The 16,441-nt window shown below is 40.1% G+C and overlaps 1 protein-coding gene across 5 annotated transcripts in view; it reads right to left on the bottom strand.

Moving 5' to 3' along the window:
- agbl1 (AGBL carboxypeptidase 1) overlaps nucleotides 1–16,441 on the bottom strand; it is a 268,981-nt gene that overhangs the window by 45,860 nt on the left and 206,680 nt on the right. For all 5 annotated transcript variants that reach the window (XM_055192774.2, XM_073868563.1, XM_055192771.2 and 2 more), the window contains 3 exons: nucleotides 15,611–15,740; nucleotides 11,513–11,644; nucleotides 7,223–7,399 (listed from right to left, as the gene is read on the bottom strand). In XM_055192774.2, the coding sequence (XP_055048749.1) occupies nucleotides 7,223–7,399; nucleotides 11,513–11,644; nucleotides 15,611–15,740 (439 nt within the window). The remainder of the gene's footprint in view (nucleotides 1–7,222; nucleotides 7,400–11,512; nucleotides 11,645–15,610; nucleotides 15,741–16,441) is intronic.

Raw genomic sequence — 16,441 nt, 5'->3', positions numbered from 1 at the left:
CTAAACGAAGTGTATGTGTTTGTTTAAATGTATGCGGTGTGCATCACTACAAAATAAATCCTCTCCATTGTCTCTTTCTTCAGATGAGGCAACTGACATATCCTCTCGTATGCCGCCACAACACCATCATTTAACATTGGCTGCTGATGAATGGTGTATGGAAACAGACCGAATCGAGAAGCCTGACCTGCAGAAATCATTTAGGGAGATCAGTGATGCTGGCTGTTTGAAGGACTGGCTTCCCTGGCCTTGAATGACATTAAGAGAAGCTGAAGGTATTCAGAACATCTAAGCCATCTGAGAACCAGTGAAGCTGAACATTGAGGTCATTAAGGTAACGTGGAATGTAAGTGGATATACATTTGCGGAATGCTGAAAATGTTTTCCAAACATTTTCCTGATACAATTAATTTAATTCCTATTATGTATTTGTATTTAATTCAATTATGCATTTAATACAAAATTACAATGAGTTTTAATTGTGTTTTAAGCCTCTAGAGTGTGTCTGACCTAACTACAGTCTTAATTATGTATGCAACAAAATACTAAAGAAAGCTTAGCTTTTTGTAAATCAGCATATTTGCTGTATATTTGTGGTTTGTGTCCAAACAAGTGCACTGCAAAAAAATAGATCTGTTTTATTATTTACTAGAAGCTGTTTTTAATATAAGTGCTGATTTTTTTCTGCCATGTTACTGTAGATTCTGCAGCACTGTAGGAAACATGGTTGAAAAACTTTAGTGCTGTATTTCATTTTGCACCTGCAGATCAACCCTGATGTTCAACTTAATATTACATTGAATATTCTATACCTGTAAATAATATTTATTCTTCCTGTAAATATGTAGATTTGATTTAGTTTTTACTTAATTTTGTAATGCACCGATGGAGGCTAACTTATGTGAGTCAGATAATGCTGCTTTCAGACCAGCTGCGGTAGAGGCGTCAAGCGCGAGTGATTTCAATGTTAAGTCAATGTGAAGATGCGTTTACGCGCGTCTGGAGGTCTCGCGGCGCGAATGAGGCGTTTACTGCAGCGGTAGATGCGATTCCGCGTCATTCGCGTGTCTAGTTTGAGAGAAAGTTGAAAAATTTTAACTTTGGCGAAAAAATGCGCAGCATCAACCAATAAGGAGCTTGTTCTAGTAGTGATGTGATTACAAAAAGCGAGTCGCAGAAGCCCCTGCCATGACGCGAATTTTTCACGTACGAATGAAGCAGGTAACTCAAAATGTTCAAGCCGCAAACTAGATATGCGGCTGGTGTAAATCCACGGTAACAGTGTTTCTGCTTATCTCATGTTAATCTTTAGTACCTATAGAGTATTATTGCATCCTTCATATATCTGAGGAGTCTTTATTTTTTTTCAAATTTATAAAAGACAAGTCAGCTGTACTGCTACTTTTTCCGAAATTACATTATCCCACTATCCTTGGATAACTTATAATTCACTATATGCACTTACGCGACGCTTGCCAACAAAACACAGACATTTGATGCAGTTTTACTTATCGCATGTGACTCATGACCCTGTTGGGGCCACCACATTTCAACAAAATCCAGCGTTAAACAAACACACACGCAAAGAAACAACACACTGCGCTGCTACGCCGGATAAACAAAATAAAATATCCTTGGTATCAGTGGCGGTGCCGCAAATTTAAAATAAGTGTTCAAAGTGTCATGTGTGTTGCTCTTGTTTTCAAAATATGTGTTTGTTGCGTCATGTGAACCATGTGCATCACGTGTTTTGTCAAAATAAGTGCCTTCTGCATACGCGTCAAAACAGTTTATAATAAAAGAGACGCTCACGTTCACAAAACACACGCTAGACACTCCCTTAACAGTAAACTTTGATTCGTATCGTGCGCCCTCAAAAACAGAAGTCACGGGCTGCCACTGCTTGGTATAATGCTGGGTTCCTTGGGAAGCTGAACAAGCCTAAATTTTCCTCACAAACAACGACACACTTCTTTGGTGATGTTGATTTTGTGTCAGCTCTTGGTTGGAGTGTGTGTTTGCTATTCTGGGTGAAGTGCCCATATAAGGACTTCCACTGTACTTCCAGCACTGAAATTGCCCATAAAAAAAACAAAGCAAGATTGTTGCGTATGAATCTCTCATGTTTAAAAAAAATGCAATAATTGAACCATGATAAAGTGCTTTTGGCACAGAAATACTCGGTCGAAAGTCCAACTGCTTTTTTGAAACTTTCCTATGCTTAGCATGAGGAATCCAACTTTTCAGGAAGCCCCCCCCCCTTCCTTAAGACTATAAAAATGATCCATATGACTTACTATAGACGGTTTCAGCAGCAACAACATAAATAAGCGGCTTTTGTGGTCAACACGTAACTTCCGGTAAACTCCGGAATTACCTAGGAAACCAAAACATTTGTTATTTTCGACGAGGTATTTGTTCAAGAGTCCAGTCTAGTCAGACCATTAAAAAACTGACCGGAAGTTAAATTCGGACTAGACGCGTATGGCGTCACCGCACGTGCATCCGATGAAACCGTCTATAAGTGCTATGAGATCTTTTAAGGCTAATGACAGCTTGATGTAAAAAAACACATATTCAGTTATTCACTGCAATTCTGCAGGAGAATATCCGAGCAGTAAGTAAATCATGACATATTTTCATTCCCTTTACTAAACTGTAACCTACAGTAAACTCCTGTTTGGCATGAAGTTGTAAAGGCTGTACCCAGCTGACAGTCAGATCTGCACACTCAGCAGGTCTCCTCCCTTTGCTGTGCCTTGCGAAATATTGCCGTGGCCATAATTAAAAGCCGTCCTCTGAAATTAATCGCGTATTATGAGAGTTGCTTTAATCAATTTGCAAATATCAAATTACTGTCTCCAGCATATGTTACTCAAAGTGGCTGCGGCCAACGTTATTTATTTCTTTTTTTAAAAGATCCAATTAAATTTCGGGAAATCAGATGGGTCATAACTCCACTTACTGTCCTGAAATACAATTATCAGATCAATCACCTTCAAGCAAATGCCTTTCAGTGGAAGACACAGAAGAGCAAGCTGACTCACGGTCGGGAGCGGTACATTCAATATTAACCTTGAATGACACGATCATTTTAAAGTCAACAAGAAAAGCTTTGAGAATACAACTGAAATGGAATGTTTTAATACCGAATTCATTGAATAGTAAAAAGCAGGTGTGTTTAGTTCGGCATAATAAAGCCGGGTTGTTGGAGCTGATTGGGCTGACACAGTCAGAATGATCAAACAACTGGCGCTTTTCAATTGCATAGTACCCCATGGGTCAGGTCGTATCAGTTCACCTTACTTTGGCTTGGTTAACTTTCCATTAAATTTAGTACCAATTTAGAGTGGGAGGGATTATAGTCCCAATATTTGCGGTGCCTACTGCTGTGACATCATACAAAAAGTGGGTGGGAGCGAGCATCGTTGGAATGCAGTTGCTCACACATTCATTTATTTGGTACCAATATCCACCTCTGAGGTACTAATTTGAACTCTTTAGGTACAAAGCTGTATTTTTTTAAAAGGTCCACTGGCATACGAAGCTGTTTTAATCTGAAATCACCTAAACAAACACGCCTCTAGCCCAATAGAATCTGGACCTTCTTTTGATAGACCCGCCCCAAACATACGCAACACAGGCAACGATGTCGGTTAGTAGACACGCCCCTTACTGCTGATTGGCTACAAGTGTGTTTGGTAGTAGGCCCGACTCCCTTTTCCAAAGTGTTTTTCAAAAATCATGGACCTCGCCATTAAAGATTAAGTGATATTATCCGGTAAAACGTTGCACTTCTTTCATAAAATTGTACAATAATATCTCAACTTTTCTCTAAAAAAGTGTTTATCGCAGCTGCGACGAAATTAAACCTAATCAGAAAGTAGCACTCAGCATACTTAATTAAGAAACTTTCATCAAGTCTCTCGTTTATCTTAATCCATGTGTGTCCTCACAAAAACGACGATACTTGATTAGGTTCGGAATAAAAAGGAAGTGCGGAAAGTCGACAGGAATTTCATACCGCCGCCTGAAATTGCAAAGCTAAGGTGATTAAAGGTCTCGTCTTTGTGATGTAAATGAGATTCCTTTTGAAGATTATTCATTGTTTGGCAGAGACACCTTTGCCTGGAGTAGGAGACGGTTAGAGAAATGATCTTTCCAGTGTCACTGGCAATCCGGGATAACGGATAAGTTTCACTTCATTTCCAGTTGTGCATTTCATGCTCCACTTATGAAGATCCGGAGAAATGTGGCGGAATATCGTGCTGAGTTGTGTGCCTTTTTCTCCACAAAATCAACAACAGAGGGTTTTGTTGTTTAAATCGTGGCAGATTTGACATCATTTCCATCTATCAAACCAACGGAGTATGTAAAAGCTAATTTATCAAAATACCCAAGTCAGGTTTAGCGCGACGTATTTTACGCTGCACACGTAGTTGTACGTCTGATCAGGGACTAAGGGCTGGAGTGACAAAGACGCCGTTACTCGGAATGATCCGGACTCTAATTTACAGACTGGGAACGTAATTAAACTTCATTCCCACCCGAATCCCATAGCTCGTCTGGGCTGCTAATTAGCATGAATTAGCAGTGAACAGAGGGAATGTTTCTCTGCATTCCTCTTTCTTTCTTTCTCTCTCTCATTTTGACATTCCCACTGTTAAAAGGCTAGGAGAGGGCCCACTTGAATTGGCTCTACAGTCTAATGGTCTGCCAGGTCCTTGACATCAGCGGAGAATATTAGTACAGACTTTTTAATCAACGGACTCTCGCCCATTGCTAAAAGTACATGTACCAAAACATCTGGCCTGCCAGCTGCGCCCGGGCGTGCGGCTCGTAATGAAATGTCTGATTTTCTGATCCATTAGTCCAAATCTATACACATTTAGAAGCTCATGCCTCGTGCATATTGTCCGACACGCTCCTCAAACACCAACAGGGACGTGGTTTACTCTGAAATCGGCCTTCAGATGATGTGTGCAGATGTCCGAAATCAAGTCTATGACCTGGTCATTGGAAATCAATGGATTTAATCAAAGGGATCAACATTAGGCTGCTTAGGACGGAACAGGTTAGCCTTCGCTGGCATTTGTGGCCAAAAATCATCTTTCTTTATTGACCATTAAAACCAGCTGTCTGCTTTCTGAAGACCTTATACTGTAGTAGATGTTTTGCAGTGGCCGAGTGCTCTCTAATGCATGAAATTGACTTTTTCTACCTTTTTCTCCTTTGATGTCACAGCTTTGGATATTCGCAAGTGAATGGTGCGAGATTTTGCATTCCCATTAGAAAATCGGAATGGTTGTGATATCATTTACATACATGAGACATCAAAGTGATCAGTCACGTGACATTTAGTGGAACTGATTGTTGTAAACAAAAGTGGTGTGTATTTTAAGGCAAGCAGGTGTGTTTTTGAGCAAGTATGCTTTCGGGCATTACGGAACTTCGGTTTGACTTGTCAGCCAATCAGATCTTCTATCTGCTTGAGCAAAGATAGGGCTGCCTCACGTTTACCTGTGTCCTCGTACTACCCTAGTTTTCCGTTTTGGCAGGAAATAAGGACTTGCTAAAAACTTAATAAAATGTCTTTCCCTGAAGAGCTGACATTCTCGTATCATGCCTTGTTCCTCGACCATTAGCACTTTTCAAAAACATTTTTCTTACTTACAGGACCTTTAAAGGTGCAGTCGGTGGTCAAGAGTGATTCAGCAGCTTGTCCTTTATTAAAGGGCTACCACACCTCCAAGTATGTTTCCAAATGTCACTGCATTATAATCACTATTCTGTACGTAAATATCATGTGTCAGTATCGCTAACGTTACTCTGGAAAAATTTGGTATCTACAATATAAAAGATTTAATGTGTATATAATTGAAGTTCCATTAGGGAAAATCAGTCCCTACCAGTTAGGTCCCCTGTCAAAATTCTATTTCAAACCAGCAATAAGCAGGGGTGCCACTAGCAATTTTAGGCCCTATGAAAGAAGGTTGAGCCGTCTACCACATCCATGCTGCTACTACTAATAAAAATGATCTTCGGAGGCCGCAAAGATGCGTGAGTCCTTAAAATTGTCCTACAGCCCCCGCCTGCCCCCTTAGTGATGCCCCTGGCAAAAAGACAAGACAAGCATGCTCTTTTTGGCTTCATTTTCTAAACCAGGATAAGCTTCAAAAAATCGCCACCATTCAATAGCATTACACGGCTAGGAGAAGCCAGGATAATGTGACTCCAGTTGTGTACGGCAGAATAAAGGATGTCATATAGACCAAGGATGGCCTGAGGGTGAGAAAATATTCCCTTCCTTTAAAGTAGCAACTTCTACGAGTTAATTCTCAGGGAAGGTAATATCCAGGTATGTAGGCTGCAATCTGAAAATCACATGTGGCTAAATAAGCAGGTTAATGAATAATTATTAAAGGAGAAGATAATGAACAGCTGGGAAAACGAGAGATGGTCTCTCAGACACCATCATTAGAGAAAAGCAAAGCTGTGGAAGAACAGATGGAAAGTGGCAGGGGATAAAAATAAGGTCAGATTTAAGCCAGGTCTGAAGCAGATCTCTTCATGTCTACACTATTCTTAGGGTGTTTTCTTTAAAAGAACCAAACCCAGTTCACTTAAAGTGAACCAGAAAAGGGACTAGCCGAATGTGACCTCAGTCCTTTTGGTGTTCACAATATAGTGGACTCAAAAGAGGACCCAGTTCTTTTTTTGGCCCTCATCAGAACTGAAGTGATCTCAGACCCTTTCTTGTTCACATCACAACTTCATAAGAACTTAGATCCCAGCTTTCTGTGCAGCAGTTTATTTTGATACAATGTCAAAACCACACGCGAAACGGACCGGGACCTCATTGATTTCACATATCAAAAAGAAATCGAACCACAAAAGAACCCAAAAGCGAACCGTACTCAGACCACCTCCAGAAGTGGTCTGAGTTCAGTTCGCTTTTGGGTCCTTTTAGGGGGGTCTGAGATCACTTGGTTTGTTCACATATACACCCTGAACTGCTCTGAGAGCGTTTGGAGGGCTCAAACGAACTAGGTGTGAAAACACCCTTAAACTGCAGTCTGTTTAATAACCCAAAAGCGTATTCAATGTGCTTACTACACTTCTAGTGTGGTAAACACTACACTAGAAGTGTAGTTTGAACATTTTTAAAGTTTTTGACCACTTTGAAAATGCCTAAATTATTTATTATTTCAATGTAACTGACCTTGTAAATTCCCTGATTGCAGCCGTTGTAAGTGTTTTCCATGGTGTAGCTTCTGAGAACTCCAATCTCCCTCCAAACAACCACCCGTGCCGTGGATGCCCGTGACTTCTCCACCAGATAGTTGCAGTTGTTAAACGAGAACGCAGGAGCTATTCGGTCCAAAGTTTTAGCGATGGTCTGTAAATACAATAAATACAAAATAAATACAAATAAATACAAATAAATATACACATATTATATGTTAGAGTACATGATATTTTCAGTCTTCTCGAATGTAGGTTTGTTTATATACAAACCAGGTTTGCCACACACTTCCTGAAAAGTAGGCTAAAGCCAAAACATTTTGATAGCCCTCTGGTGGCTGCCTGCAGTATAGGTCAGAAACCCCACCCTCTCCATGTAAACGCATGGGACGTTAGCCAAACGTAAAAATCAAATTACACTTCAAAATAGATTTTTCACAACGATGGTTTTTGTTAATTTAGTTATTTCTTAACATGTTAATTTACTTTAGGTGTTTGTTTATTAAGTTTGGTTTAAGTTGGTTTTTAGATGCTGTTAAAGAGGGATGCGACGGCTTCATTTCTGTGTTTGTGATTGAGTCAAACAGGAAAATGGGTAGGGTGGCCATTCGTGCCAGTTCCGCCGGACACGTCCCGAACATGTTTTCGGGTTCGTTCTCCGGAAGTCGCGTTGCTCGACCGCATACGTCATCGAGGTTCTCACATTTCAGTTAAAATACATTAGAAAATTAAGATTTATTTCTTTTAAGACATACAATCATTGTAGTTTCATTTTTACCTTGAAATGTATCGGTTGCTTTTCTGAATTTAAACCCGAAATATTAAACCTTGATGACGTATGCGGTCGACCAACGCAACTTCCGGAGAACGAACCCGAAAACATGTTCGGGACGTGTCTGGCGGAACTGGCACGAATGGCCACCCTAAAAATGGGCAGGGCCGTGATATTGCGGCTACATGGTTTTGGCTAGAAGAGATACAGCTATGGCCTAAATCTCACTGGATGTAGGGTTTAGGGAAAGGTTTGAGGGTAGGATTAGGATGAAAACAGCAGTTCCTAAATAGGATACAGCTATGGCCTAAATCCCATTAAATGTTGGTTTTGAGAGTTAGGTTTGGGGGTAGTCTGAGGATAGGACTAAGGAGAAAACAGAGATTCTGGCTAGATGGGATACAGCTACGGCCTTAATCCCCTGAAATGTTGGGTTTAGGGTTAGTATGGGGTTAGGACTAGGAAGAAAAGAGGTTCTGGATAGATGGGATACAGATACAGCCTAAATCCCATGAAATGTTGGGTTTAAGGGTAGGTTTGCGGGTAGGAATAGAATGAAAACAGATGTTCTGGCTAGATGGGATACAGCTACGGCCTTAATCCCATGAAATGTTGGGTTTAAGGGTAGGTTTGGGGGTAGGAGTAGAATGAAAACAGAGGTTCTGGCTAGATGGGATACAGCTACGGCCTAAATCCCTTGAAATGTTGGGTTTAGGGTTAGTATGGGGTTAGGACTAGGAAGAAAACCGAGGTTTTGGCTAGATAGGATACAGATGCAGCCTAAATCCCATGAAATGTTGGGTTTAGGGTTAGTATGGGGTTTGGGGGTAGAATTAGAATAGAAACAGAGTTTCTGGCTAGATGGGATACAGCTACGGCCTTAATACCATGAAATGTTGGGTTTAGGGTTAGTATGGGGTTAGGACTAGGAAGAAAACAGAGGTTCTGGCTAGATGGGATACAGATATGGCCTTAATCCCATGAGATGTTGGGTTTAGGGTTAGTATGGGGTTAGGACTAGGAAGAAAACCGAGGTTTTGGCTAGATAGGATACAGATGCAGCCTAAATCCCATGAAATGTTGGGTTTAGGGTTAGTATGGGGTTTGGGGGTAGAATTAGAATAGAAACAGAGTTTCTGGCTAGATGGGATACAGCTACGGCCTTAATACCATGAAATGTTGGGTTTAGGGTTAGTATGGGGTTAGGACTAGGAAGAAAACAGAGGTTCTGGCTAGATGGGATACAGCTACGGCCTAAATCCCTTGAAATGTTGGGTTTAGGGTTAGTATGGGGTTAGGACTAGGAAGAAAACCGAGGTTTTGGCTAGATAGGATACAGATGCAGCCTAAATCCCATGAAATGTTGGGTTTAGGGTTAGTATGGGGTTTGGGGGTAGAATTAGAATAGAAACAGAGTTTCTGGCTAGATGGGATACAGCTACGGCCTTAATCCCCTGAAATGTTGGGTTTAGGGTTAGTATGGGGTTAGGACTAGGAAGAAAACAGAGGTTCTGGCTAGATGGGATACAGATATGGCCTTAATCCCATGAGATGTTGGGTTTAGGGTTAGTATGGGGTTAGGACTAGGAAGAAAACGGAGTTCTGGCTAGATATGGGATACAGATACGCCCTAAATCCCATGAAATGTTGGGTTTAAGGGAAGGTTTGGGGGTAGGATCAGAGGTTCTGGCTAGATGGGATACAACTACGGCCTAAAAACCCGTGAAATGTTGGGTTTAGGGTTAGAATGGGGTTAGGACTAGGAAGAAAACAAAGGTTCTGGCTAGATGGAATACAGATACGAATTAAACACCATGAAATGTTGGGTTCAAGGGTAGGTTTGGGGGTAGGATTAGAATAAAAACAGAGGTTCTGGCTAGATGGGATACAGCTACAGCCTAAATCCCATGAAATGTTAGGTTTAGGGTTAGTATGGGGTTAGGATTAGGAAGAAAACAAAGGTTCTGGCTAGATGGGATACAGCTACAGCCTAAATCCCATGAAATGTTAGGTTTAGGGTTAGTATGGGGTTAGGATTAGGAAGAAAACAAAGGTTCTGGCTAGATGGGATACAGATACGGCCTAAATCCCATGAAATATTGGGTTTAAGGGTAGATTTGGGGGTAGGATAAGAATCAAAACAGGTTCTGGCTAGATGGAATACAGCTACGGCATTAATCCCATGAAATGTTGGGTTTAAGGGTAGGTTTGCGGGTAGGAGTAGAATAAAAACAGTGGTTCTGGCTAGATGGGATACAGCTATGGCCTAAATCCTGTGAAATGCTGGTTCAAGGTTAGGTTTGAGGGTAGGAGTAGGATGAAAACATAGGTTCTGGCTAAATCCCGTGAAATGCTGGTTCAAGGTTAGGTTTGAGGGTAGGAGTAGGATGAAAATATAGGTTCTGGCTAGATGGGACACAGCTACGGCCTAAATTCCATGAAATATTGGTTTAGGTTTGGGGGTAGGATTAGGATGAAAATGGTGGTTCTGCCTAGATGTGATACAGCTATAGTTGTTTTTAAAGTTAGTATGGGGTAAGGATTATGGTGAAAATATAGGTTCTGGCTAGATGGGATACAGCTACGACCTAAATTTCATAAAATGCTGGGTTTAGCGTTAGGTTTGGGGTTAGGAATAGCATGAAAACAGCGCTCATGCGGTGCGATTTTGCCGGTTTCTGTATCCCTTCTAGCCATAACCTGGCTACACAATTTGATCACTATTGCCCCAACTCCGGCTCCAAATGATGTCATTAGCGCAAAATGTTGGCGGTTATTTTTGAGATATTTTGGCATATTTTTTTTACAGTGGAAGTCTAGGGAGAGACATCTTACATCTTTTTTTATCTTTTTATCTATGATTCAAACAAATATAAATAAAGGGTGTTCACGTAGCTCAGCTGGTAGTGCATTGCATTAGCAGTGCAAATGTGCTGACAAGAAAGTATAGCTTAAACTGCTTTGGCTAAAAGCGCCAAATGTGTAAATATAAATGTATATATAAATATTCAAATTTAGCTTCAGAGGCACAAATTGTTTGTTCTGGACGATATTTGGAAAAACAGCAGATATCAGATGCTCAGTAGCATTCCACCGATTAACATATCCCCCATAACTATCCATTGACTCAATTCGTCATAGCCTGAACCCTGCAGAAAAATGTTCTTAGGCACAGTAAACTTCAGACAAAGACTTTCATTCTCACAAACAAAAGTATTGGGCGACTTTGCCAATCACAAAACAACAGATGAAAGGCCGACTAGAAGCTACAGCAATTGTAATTAAACAACTTAATATATATAATTTACAAATCATGCATTGTTGCATTATTGAGATATCCTCTTAAACTCTAGTGTAAAAACATACAAGATCAATAAAGAGACAAACTGAGAGAACAGCAGACTTCATTCATTCACTATTTACAAGAGACAACCGAGATATAAAGGAGATCTGATCTGCGATTCTTTTTTTTCTTTTTGTAGGAGGTACTCGTACCCTGTAACCCGGGTCTTCTTTCAGGGAGACCGTGTTAATTGTAGATCCAGATTGCCAGAGTGTTTCCTTCATGCTGCAGCCGTACAGAAAAACATTTTTCTTCCTGGAGTGGCCATGGTAATCGCAAAACACCTGTGGGATGTGGTACAACACAGCTGTATTTCAAAAGAGAGATAAACAAACAGCACGACTGTCTACAAGCACGTGCAACAGCAAAGGACGCAGACATAAAATGTCAGATGAAAACTAAGGCTTACAGCCAGCAGTCTTTCTTAGCATCCCTGACACACTGTTAGCTTCAGTCAGAGCCAAATATAATTAATCATGTCACAAAACACGCACACATGCACAGAAAGAAGGAAAGTGACTTGGCGCTCGACAAATATAATACAAATTTTGTCTCTTCACAGCGTGGGCGCTAATTGGAGTCGGTGGATCGTTCCATGCGTGTCAGCTTTTTTGAAAACCCAACAAGAGTGCGCTTTCATTAACCGTGCGAGTCATGCTGTCCCGCGTTCTAGGTTTCTGTTAAATGACAATGATGATTTGACCAGGTATGCTTCGTATTTATTACTGTGATTAATTTTAAATTACGCCGTAATTGATATGTAAATGTAACTAATTGTGCCAGTGCTAATGTTCTACGGTTCTCCGTAACACGCAAGTACTTCTCAATTACAGGCTAGTCGATTGGTCATTTCCATATAATTTCTCAAATGTTATAATTAAGTTTTAATTCATTTAATTGATTGATTGATTTTTAGCCAGAAGTACCGTCAGTTAGAGACGTAGCTTTCGGATTCCAAGCACAGTTCAGACTGTGCCGTACCAGAACTTATTTAATTTAACCTTGTTTAACAGCGTAGTTTACACACAACACTTCTCTCTCAACTCTATTTCCATCGTTTTTGGTTTTCTCTCCCTGACTCGCACAGATGGCTCCATTACTGAGTTTTTGGAAAAGCTTTTGAAAAAGGACAGCAGGTGTAGAGGAAAACAGAAGTTATTTAGTGCTTTCATAACATCAGGAGCTCAGAGGCACTGGACGAGACTATGAATAGATCAAACTAAAAATAAAAATAAACTTTTAATCGGTGAGACCTGTGAAAATGGAAGTCATCTAAGACCATTTAAAGGATAATTCCGGTATTTAACACTTTGAGTCTCATTTCTGGTTTGTTTTGGATGAACTACAGTGATGGACACTGAAATGTTGACAATGGGTCGTGTCTTGACTTTTCGACTCATTTAGAAGCGTCTCTTGACTGACCATGCACAAACATGTCATTAAAACAACACTTAACATTCATTTTCAAAACTGTACTACTCACCGAGTGGTTCGTGGTGTTCGTTGATGATTAAAAACAAATATATTGGCGCAATGTATGATTTCAATCCATGTTATTTGCTATAGTGGAACTATTTTTTCAGATACCTCACAACCGCGTATATACTTCCGCTCTATTTTTGGGTCTGAAGCATGAATGAACGTAGTCCAACAAACTGTAATAAAACGGTAGCATACTTTCAAAATCAAGTTTATTTATAACACTTACAACATCCAATATGTTTTTTCATCAGCAGAACAATAAAGAAGATATTTTGCAGAAACCCCAGTGCTCCGTCATGCAAGTCAACAGATCCACACACTTTAAGAGCTAAAGCATATATATCCAATACAACAGTAATCCCCCATAACTCCGTGTGACATATTGACATCTTGTGAAGCAAATCAATCAGTTTTTGCAAGAAATTGAACATTATTTACAACACTATTAGCGTGAATGCCAAAGCAGGAAGCGCGCTCTTCCACTGGTGGCGTTTGGTGGCTGTTGGCTATGGATGTTGGTCTCTCTGCGCCACTTCCTGCTTGGCAAAAGCTCTGCATTAAGGCTGTAAAATATTTATATATATATTCGAATCTCAAAACTATAAATCGAATGTCAACCCATGGAACGAATATTCGAATATTCTGGTCCAGCCCTACAAATATGGGGAAAATTTCTTCTGAGAGAAACCGAGCGAAAAAACTACAACCACATGTAAACAAACAGACCCTTTTCTGTTTCCCGGCGGCGGAGTGATATATTAGCGAGCAATGCGTCTTCCAAGAGAAGTCAATGGAATTTTACAAAATGCCAAATAAAACACGACAGAAACTGTATTTCGCTACACAACTTGTTTTTAATCATCAACGAACACCACGAACCACTCGGTAAGTAGCACAGTTTTGAAAATGAACGTTAAGTGTTGTTTTAATGACATGTTTGTGCATGGCCATTGACTTCCATTCTGAAGCAGTCAAGAGACGCTTAAATGAGCCAAAAACTCAAGACACGACCCATTGTCAAAATTTCTGTGTCCATCACTGTAGTTCATCCAAAACAAACCAGAAATGAGACTCAAAGTGTTAAATACCGGAATTATCCTTTAATGTTTGACAAAAGCCGCATTTACATTGCATGTTTGAAGTGACTCAATTCCAATTTTTTCCAAAGATCAGATATGACCCACGAACGTCCAAGCAGAAAAAAGCGCATGGATTCTGATATTCTCTGAACGGTTTTAGGCCTCATTCATATGTGGAAATAAATAGGATACATGCATTCGCTTCCGCAATGTAAGCGGACAGATTGGATATTCCCATGTCAAGACGTGTTGTGCGTCACTGAAAATGCGACGCTGAAAAATGACTTTTTTGTGGCTATAAACGCTTTCAGAGGAACTCACAGAATGATGGAAAATCTAAAATGGTTCAACGCATCCAAAAACTAAAATGACTTAAATACACATTGTATCGTAACTCGCAATCCCAGTAGGACTTAAAGGAACACTCCACTTTTTTAAAAATAAGCTCATTTTCCAGCTGCCCTAGAGTGAAACATTAGATTTTTATCGTTTTGGAATCCATTCAGCTGATCTCTGGGTCTGGCGGTATTACTTTTAGCATAGCTTAGCATAATGAATCTGATTAGACCATTAGCATCACGCTCAAAAATAACCAAAGGGTTTTTATATTTTTCCTATTTAAAACTTGACTCTAGTTACATGTGTACAAAGACTGACAGAAAATTAAAAGTTGCCGATATTGCTAGGAACTATACTCTCATTCCGGCATAATATTTAAGGACTTTGCTGACCTACTACTGCTGCAGCAGGCGTAGTGATATTACGCAATGCCCGAAAATAGTCACCTTGAAAACTTTCAATAGCAGGGGACTATTTTCGGGCAGTGCGTAATATCATTGCGCCTCCTACACCCATGTTACGGCAACAAAGTCCTTGATTATTGAGCCGGAATGAGAGTATGGTCCTAGACATATCGGCCTAGAAAATCGCAACTTTTAATTTTCCGTCGGTCTTAGTACACGATGTAACTACAGAAGAGTCAAGTTTTAAATAGGAAAAATATCCAAACTCTTCGGTTATTTTTTTGCGCAATGCTAATGATCTAATCAGATTCAATGGATTATGCTAAGCTATGCTAACAGTGGTAGTGCCAGACCCGGAGATCGCCTGAATGGATTACAAAACGGTAAAAATCAAATGTTTCACTCTAGGGAAGCTGGAAAATGTGCATATTTTCAAAAAATGTGGAGTGTCCATTTAAAGAAAGATTTAGACAACACAAATTAATCCTTGGATATTGGTACCAAAGTAAACTGTTAGCAAAACCAATGTAGCAGGCTACTGCTGGTCGATCTGAAAAAAATCTACCTGTCATTGCAAAGATGCTAAAGTATTAAAAAGAAATAAGCTGATCTGTCAGTAAGCTGCAACTACGCTCTGCTTTAATGTTCCTCATCACCAGCCACAGATTATAAATCAAGCTCACAACTATGCTATCGTCTCTCATGCAATAAGGCTCAGTTAGTCATTTTATATATATTAAAAAAATCAAAATACGAACTGCAAACTGTTTTATGATCAGCACTGAAGAGTATTGTGACTGTTCTAATGTGCAGACCTGCGCCCACCAACCAACTATTGGATTTGATCAGCGCTGACCTCCGAGGTCATATAGCGATTTTCAGCGATCCCTTGAGGAACTCTGAGATTCAGTAGGGCGTAGTGCAGCGAGATTTAATGAAAACTTACCAGTGGAGTTCTGCCTATGCTGTTGAGGTAATACAGGAACCCTTTGGTGTGATAAATCGTCGGGCTTAAAACAGGGTCCGGTTTTAGCCACTGCCTGTTGAGATCCTCTCCGCTGAGAGCGCAGCGATTACTGAAACGAATTAACACAAGACCGATATAATAAAGATAAAGACAAAAGAACGAAAATGAAAATGAACAAGAAGAATTTCTTCCAAGAAAAGATATGCAATCTTTGTACGCTTCTGCATGTCCATACATCTGTGAGAAATTCTATTAAAGCCTGTTGAATCGCGGCTTTCCTATCTAAGCGTGTTTTCTAAGCGTACTGAAAGGTCACCGGTGGCCAGAGCTATCTAGCAATCCACACATTCAGCCTGTTGATTAGAGGGCATAGCAGAAGCAAAGCTTTATCTCCTGACAAAATACTACTGGCATTTGGAGGCAGCCTGCCAACTACTGACTCCCCACTTTCGGTTCCTGAAAACCAATTATAAGACACAATGTTCAAACATTAGCAAATTGATAGAGCGCTTTCGAAACGGCGGCGTTTCGCTGTTGCTCTCTCTGATCGCAGGTGCCTTCATGATTCTCTCTTTGTTTTTGTTTTATTACTCAATCTGGAATTGACTGAAATCATGTAATGCTTTGGTTAAACACCATCTTCACCTGAAAGTAAATATCATGCAACAAACTATTAGTAAAACGAATACCACAGATGTGCTTTTCATCCGATGTTTAGGCTTACAAAGAATTAAATGTGAAAATAACGACGGCACGAGTGCGAAAGATGAAAACTTTGTGTTAACAGAAAGAGTTGACTTTTCTGAAGAT

This window comes from Misgurnus anguillicaudatus, chromosome 6, assembly GCF_027580225.2.
Source record: "Misgurnus anguillicaudatus chromosome 6, ASM2758022v2, whole genome shotgun sequence".
Lineage (NCBI taxonomy): Eukaryota > Metazoa > Chordata > Actinopteri > Cypriniformes > Cobitidae > Misgurnus > Misgurnus anguillicaudatus.
The sequence above is the reverse complement of the archived record's forward strand: the minus strand, read 5'-3'. Positions and strand labels throughout refer to the sequence as shown.